Source organism: Populus alba, chromosome 11 (genome assembly GCF_005239225.2).
Source record: "Populus alba chromosome 11, ASM523922v2, whole genome shotgun sequence".
Taxonomy (NCBI): domain Eukaryota; kingdom Viridiplantae; phylum Streptophyta; class Magnoliopsida; order Malpighiales; family Salicaceae; genus Populus; species Populus alba.
The window spans coordinates 12,663,353-12,670,811 of record NC_133294.1 but is presented as its reverse complement, the minus strand read 5'-3'; the positions used below and the strand labels follow the sequence as shown (position 1 = coordinate 12,670,811).

Below are 7,459 nucleotides of genomic sequence, written 5' to 3'. Positions count from 1 at the left end.
AAGCACAATCTCGCAAAAGAAAAAGAAAAGGCTTATACGGAGAAAGAGAGGGATGTGATTGAGGCGTGTTTTGGATTTGGGCCGTGTTAAGGATAACGTCATTTATAAATTTAAAAATCTTACAGTAGTTTGCTTTGTAATATATATTAAAATAATATATTTTTAATTTAAAAAAATTATTTTTGATATAGAATTTTAAAAAAAATCAAACATATAAAAAAATTTAATTTTAAATAAAAAAATCAAATAATTAGAAAACACAGTTTCAAATGTAATCCCATATATGATTTTTTGGGATAGTATTGCAACTAGAGTTTTTAAAAATTTTGAATTTTTTTTTAAAATTAAAATTTTAAATATTTTTTAATTATTTTGATATCAAAATAAATTTTAAAAAATAAAAAATATATATTATTTTAATATATTTTCAAGATAAAATTTTGAAAATTAATTACTACCATTATCTCAAACACCTTATTAATAGGTATGTGGTATAGGCTTCATGGTTAATCGGTTAAATTTTATTTAACAAATATATATAATATATATATATATATATATAAAAGGATTCAAAAACCTCATGCATATATTTAATTAAATAAATTAAAAAATATTTTTACATATAAAAAAAAAATCATTAATTATAACTGAAAACTAAATTTCAAAATTAAGAGATAGATGTGTTTTAAAATATATGACCTTGCACAATAAAAAAAATGCATCCAATTATGTTTAATAAATTTTTTTTTAATAATTTTTTTTAATTGCTATAATAATAATAAAAAAAACACGTAAAAATAATGAGTCAAATTAAAATTCATTAAAATCATTAAAAACAATAAAACACTTATTTATTACAGAATTGGCTTTTCAAATAATTTTTTTTCTCTAAAATATATATAGTAAAAAAAATATATCTATTAAAATGTTTATATTTATACTATTATCCATTAAAAAAAATATTATATTTATACTATTTAAAATGTTATTTTATTAATTTATCTACTTTAAATAGATCTTTAATGGGAGATGCTCTTACATAAAACGCAGCCTTAGTCAATACTCAGTTGCACAAATCAAGTCAGTTCAGATTTTTCTGATTCTGACAAGCCAACAATTTGACAATAGTTGTACAATCTCAAATACACACACACACACACTTTTGAATTATCACTCATAGTTAAAAGTCAATTTTGACAACCTAAATGAACTTTTAGGACCAATGAAAAGTGAGTTTTCAAAATTTGTTTTCCATGAATAACTAATGACAAAAAATAAATTAAAATGACTTTAAGTATATTTGGTAAAAATGGACTTAAAAAGCAACTTTTTTGAAGAAGAGATGTAGCAGTCTAAATTATTAAGTCAAAATTTGAACTTTTGATTACATCAAAGTCTTGACTTAATTTTTAAACAAACTTTCGATTTAGGTCAAAAATTACTTCCAATCAAATATATTAATTATTTTATGTAATCTGAATTTGTTGCAAAAGAATTTCGTAGGGTGTGAGGAATATAATCACTAGGGATGATGCTCGGGTAATTTGGAAAAAAAAAGTTATAATTTGGATTTTTCTGAATTTTTCTTTCAAATTCTATAACTCAAACTTTATTTTAGTTCTCGGAATTAGTTTTTTTAATTGCATTTTGTAAAATTCTTATTCTTATTTTATTTTGGATCAATAAGCTTTACACAATTCAGACTTTATACAATAGTGAGCTTTAAACAAATACTTATATATATATATATATTAAAGGATTAAAAAAACAAGAATTCCAGGCAATTTAGGGCACCCAAGACTTTGTTCTCTTAAACCCATATTTCTTGAAATTTAATTCGAAGAATTACCGGAATTCTCTGTTCTCTCAAGATTTTCAAAAAACATTACCTGAATTAATTAAGAAAATTCAGAATTTCTTGGATAGTGTTCAACCGAATACATCCTCTTCAATTTATTGAACGTTTTGATGTGTAAAATATCATCATAACTTATTTGTTTGCAATTAGTTCAAGTAAAATTTATCCATTACTTAACAAAAAAAAAGAGGATGGGACTCTAGGCATTTTTGTGCTTTATTTTATACAGGAAAATACAACTGAAGCTTCCGAATTCCCGAGGGCAGAGAGGTCTGCATCATCCTAAAGAGTAACCAGAATTGCAATTTAACGACGATAAAATGGTAAGCACAGCACAGGCTATTGTTAACAATAACGTCTAACAGGGTGTTTGAAAGAGCCGATAGATTATTAGATTGTATGCTTTTTTCAAACTCCTTATTAATATTTTATTAAAAATTGAATTATGCTTTTGCATGTGGATCCCATGATAAATTTGAGGTCTGGCCTCGGTTAATTAAAAGCATCTTAAAGATGTTTTTTTCACGTGAAAAAGTTGATCAAGAGGCAAATCAAATAATGTAATAAAATTTGAATCTTAATATTTTTAATCAAAATATTAAATTATTTTTTATTCAATCTCAATTTCAATTATAATTTAATCAAATATATATTTTATCAAATCAGTCTCAATTAAAAATATTTTTTATAAAATAATTTTTTTAAAACCGCAACTATAAAAACTATCACAATGCCAAACATATCCTAAAAAAACCAAGGGGCATTACTATTCATATAAAACATGTGATCGAGCCTCTGTTTATAATTGTTGTTAAAGAAAAAAATTAAAATTGAAAAATTAATTAAAGAAACATAAAAAATGACTTACAGATTAAGCTGTCAAACTTATGATCAAATCATAAAATGAGAATAACCTCATAAAAAATAAATCAAAACAAATTATGAAACTTAATTCTCAAACCAATTTAACAACTCAAGTCAATCTAAATTGACCCACCAAACTCGTAGCCTAGATCATGTGATAAAAATAACCTTATAAAAAATAAATTAAAATAAATCATGAAATTTAATTTTCCAATCAAAACAACGTTAAAGAATAATTTTTTAAAAAAAAATCAATTAAAAGAAATATATAAAAATTCAAGTCAACTGTGTTAATCTACTATGTTAATCTATTAAATTTTTAGTCCATGTCATATGATTAAAATAATTTCATAAAAAATAAATTAAAAAATATTATAAAACTCAAGCATAAAAAAAAAATCTAGTATTGAAAAATGTAATTAAAATTAATATATATATATATATATATATATATATATATAACACTATTTAATTGATATAGTAAGAAGTACACAATATTCAAGTGAATAAAATATTGTAAGAAGTTCTGTAAAATCCTCACATTTTTAGTTTTTCTTCTTCTTTTAATTTTACTCAAATTGTGTAGAACCGTAAAGTGAAAATGAGCATGAAGAGGCAAAATTATACAGGATACAGCATTATTTTGTTTTATACTGTATTATACACGTAGAGCACATGGAAGTTCATCATTCTTACATACCGAAGATACATTACAGAGTTCAATTATTAAGCATATTGAGGACCAAGACTTACTCCACTGGACATGCACCATGCATATGTAGCTTTTCATAGTGGCCCCCACGAAACGTCCTCGACATTTTATCCAAAGGACGTGTTAATATAATGACTTCTTAATTTAAAGGTTTATCTCCCGCAGCATAAGAGCATGGTTAAGCACCGTCATCTTCCAGGCTGTTGACCCTTTCGCATTCATCAATCCATTCGCTATATCTGCATTTTAAAACAAAATGTGGTTAGAAAAGTAAATCTCAAGAGATTTTTGTCTTATTCCAAGGGAATATGAATTCAACTCACATGTCTATAGGCTCAGTCAAAGCTGCAGAAACGAGGCAGAGAAGGAAGGTTAGTTCATCTCTGTTCTCACACATCAAAAGAAGGGAAAATATATGGATAGGAGCAGAAGTTCAAAGATATAAATAAATACTGCAGACTAAACAACCATGACTTTATAAACTGGCAAAATAATTACACATAAGAATCAAGCACCAGCTATTTCCAATGGATTTTTAATAGAAATGGATCTTCTGCATGTTAGTAAGTCCCAATACGCTAAGAAAATTGCAAATCCAATTATCTCAAACTATAAGAAGGTTGAATGATACAGGGGGAAATTGTCAAGGGTATAGGAAATTCTGAAAAGACAATAAATAATGGGTTTCCAATCCTGAATTTATGCATTTTCTCATAGATGTGGAAGAAAACGTCAAGTTTAAGTTCCATAAAATTAATGACAGCCTTCTCTTTGCCCCATTTTATACAGCAGAAATTCTCTTTAATTCCATGAAAATTTAATCCTTGGGATTCCCTAAATAACTTGTGAATTCTGTGACTAATATATTGACTATTGAGCATGATTTGCCACTAGTTTAGTTGGGTTTTGGATATTTGTTGTTGGATGCCAGGTCTCATTTCATCAGAGGTCTTCTCATTTTTGATGTTTTGATTTCATTGCTACCATCCTTATCATGGTTGTCAAATCGAGATTTGATTTGTGAATTGGAGAACCCAATTTTGGTATTGTGAATTGTATGAAATCATGAATTGTAATATTCAGTATCAAATGAAAATGGCACTATGAAAGATAATTAACATACAGAATATTTCTAAAATAAAGGAGAAATGATCATTTACCAAACAAAGTGTGCATTAATTCATTTAATTTATTAGTTCTTAGTAATTACATGACCCTAAGTCTCCAAATTCAACATATTGTTCATTGGTACTTGATCACTCCAATTACTCAACTTATAATCCATCTAAAGCTACCTTCTAACAAGTTACACTACTAGATTTCCTAGTTTTAATATAAAGTAATAATCGTTCCCAATGTCAATATCACTTTGGTCATTATTATTGTCTTTGGCACCCTTGCTTTCTCTCACACTTGTCTTTCATTGTGAAAATTAATGTATAATTTGTTTCAGTTTCACGTAGAGATATTTGTCAAAGAAAATTGCTTATACATCATTTTCACTCGTGAATTTTGGACTAAACCTTCCAACTCTTATCATCGCATTTGAAATTATGTATTTTACTTTTTTTTTCTATTTGAGTTGACTTGTAAAATCAAATCATGACTGAATTGCAAGTCTCATGTGTCACCCCACGATTCACATTATTTTGCATGTGAATTGAGACAGATTGTAAGATTTGAATCGTCATTTGTAAGAATCTAACAACCAAGATCCTTATGGTGTCTTTGGAATAAAAAATAAGGGGACCCGTTCAAACTTTGGTTTGTTGCTGTAAATAGAAGAAATGGTGGTTATTGGATGGTTTTCACTGAGATTTGACATCACATGAACTTTATGCTGTCAAATCCTTGACAGCCTATAATAAAGATGTTGATGATTCCAACATGAAGAAAAATGAAGTTCAAGGAGTAATCAAGGATTTAAAACTGCAGGGATAATCTCAAATCATGCAAAGTGCAGGATGTGGAGGTGTATGTATGCTTTATCCTTTGTTTTGAACTCAGGTATGGAGGCTGCCCAAATAAGGTCAAGTATCACACTCATATGTTAGTCAAGCATGCATTACTAAGGTCGTGCAACTTTTAACTGATTGATGGTGACTCAAGGATGGAGGAGAAAGACTAAATCTATTATTTTTTAACATCCAATATGAACTCACAATTCTTTGGAAGTGGCCATCTAACAAGTGAAGATATGCTTCCCTACCTCTCTTTCCAACTTTTCTCACTCTCTCCTTCCTCTACTTTGGACCTCTCTGAAACCATACCATCCCTTTCTTGTTTTTCGTTCCTAATTGTTTCCCTCTTTGTATTTCTCTCCAATCTTAGTTCACCTTTTCTCAAGTTCCCTTTGGTTTCCTACACATTAAAAACATGTTTCCTAGCACAGAACTTGATGCTGGGTTAATCAAATCATAACAATACCATCACGACATTATTCAATTCTATTTGACACATCATAGAGTGGTGTGGTTGTTTATAAATTAAGTTTCAGTATTAGTTTCAGCTTGGTAGCTAAATTGATTTAATTTCTCAAAATGAAGTCAGATTGATCTAAATAAACTAGAGTTCACCAAACTGAATTAAATATGAACCTAAAAGAGCTAAGGAGTACTTCAAGCAGAGATGGAGTGCAAGCAGGCCAGATCCTACACATCTAGCTCAAGATCAAAATTAAAGTTAAATTTCTTCTACCAAATTATAAAAACAACTAAGTGACAAGGAAATTTGCATTATCATCCCTGAACTATAGGATTATAAGCATACATCTATTTATTTAAAGAACTTTGATGCAAGCGTTTCTTATTCCCATCAACTTCTTTTCACATTTAAAATCTACCTTCACATTTAAGCTTGGCAAGCCCCTACTTCTAGTTAATGGCATTCATTTACAGTGCAAAATACCTGTGATGGTCATGCTGAAGCTCTCCTGGCAAATCCCACATACAGCCTCACCAATCAAGTTCTTCATATCACTGAGAAAGAAAGTAAGAAAAGGAAAAAGGATTAGTTTCAATGCATAATAACAAGAGTGGCATAAATCCTATTCAATTAATGATAACAAATGTTTCTCAAAAGTGGGAGCGCAACATCACACAGATTCTTAAAAAGATTTTCCAGTAAGAGAAGAAGAATAAAATCCAGATGGAAAAGAAAGTGAATGAGAACTTACACGCGACATTCGACACTTGTGCCATGGTTGCAGAAAGGGCAACTAAAAACAGTATCAAGTTTGTCCATCCGCTTCTTGGGTGGTGGCTTTGCTCTTGACTTTCTTTTCCCCATTTGTAAATTGAAATCTACACATCAAATCATGCATCTCATTACAACATATCCTTAACCCATCTTGCATGCAAAACAGAGCCAGAATAATAAGAATTAGCAACAAAAAGAACCAGTCTTCATACAAATAAAGCATCCAAAATCGAAGCTTTTCACTTGGTCTTTGCAAACTTGAATTCATCTTCGCATACAGAAGGCATTTAACAAATGAACAGTAACCTTGTTTGTTGAACATTCCAGTTTTATACAGAAACACATAAAATCAAAGCCCATTCTTTTGAATCTGGAAAACTATCCAAAAACAACTTATACAAGGATTTCTCTCTACTTGATTTCAATAAATTTAGCCAGTAACAAACACACAACAACAACAACAAAAGGCAAGCTCTGTTTTTTTTTTCCAAAAGAAATCATCAAAAGAAAATAGGGGAAAATATCGATTTAGATGAAGAGAAAGAAGCATAAAAACAAGATGGGAGAAGAAGAAACAACAAACCCTAGAACGCTCCTTCAAATAATGGAAATAAAAGAAAAGAAAAGAAAAGAAAGCGTACCTGAATCAGCAGAGAATAATAGTTAGGTTATTGAGACTTTAGATGGGGGCTTTTACAGAATTCTGTGGACAGCCTCTCCTGTTGTGTTGACGCCGAGAAGAAGAGAAGAGATGACTTCTTTTTTTGGATTTTTATTTTCGTTCATTTATGTTTTTTTTTTTTTTTTTTTAAAGTGATAGACTATTA

At 28.8% G+C, this 7,459-nt stretch overlaps 1 protein-coding gene across 2 annotated transcripts; it reads right to left on the bottom strand.

Annotated features, from left to right (window-relative positions):
- Positions 1–3,330: 3,330 nt before the first annotated feature.
- LOC118035062 (transcription elongation factor 1 homolog) lies at positions 3,331–7,445 on the bottom strand. 2 transcript variants are annotated; one of them, XM_035040550.2, is made up of 5 exons: positions 7,274–7,445; positions 6,610–6,782; positions 6,342–6,412; positions 3,758–3,779; positions 3,331–3,673 (listed from the first exon to the last, which is right to left on the bottom strand). In XM_035040550.2, exons 2-5 carry the CDS (start codon positions 6,720–6,722, stop codon positions 3,613–3,615), a joined length of 267 nt encoding a protein of 88 aa, XP_034896441.1. In that variant the 5' UTR covers positions 6,723–6,782; positions 7,274–7,445; the 3' UTR covers positions 3,331–3,612. The 2 variants fall into 2 exon arrangements, with proteins under 2 accessions (XP_034896441.1, XP_034896440.1); XM_035040549.2 differs by having other exon boundaries at positions 6,610–6,736; positions 7,274–7,441.
- Between the last annotated feature and the right edge of the window lie 14 nt (positions 7,446–7,459).

Bases quoted from the DNA above. Each gene is read 5' to 3' on its own strand.
- LOC118035062 (XM_035040550.2), bottom strand. From the start codon at position 6,722: ATGGGGAAAAGAAAGTCAAGAGCAAAGCCACCACCCAAGAAGCGGATG. The intron at 6,413-6,609 runs GTAAGTTCTCAT...TTTCTTTCTCAG, and splicing joins ACAAGTGTCGAATGTCGCGT to TGATATGAAGAACTTGATTG. The intron at 3,674-3,757 runs GTGAGTTGAATT...TTTAAAATGCAG, and splicing joins TTGACTGAGCCTATAGACAT to ATATAGCGAATGGATTGATG.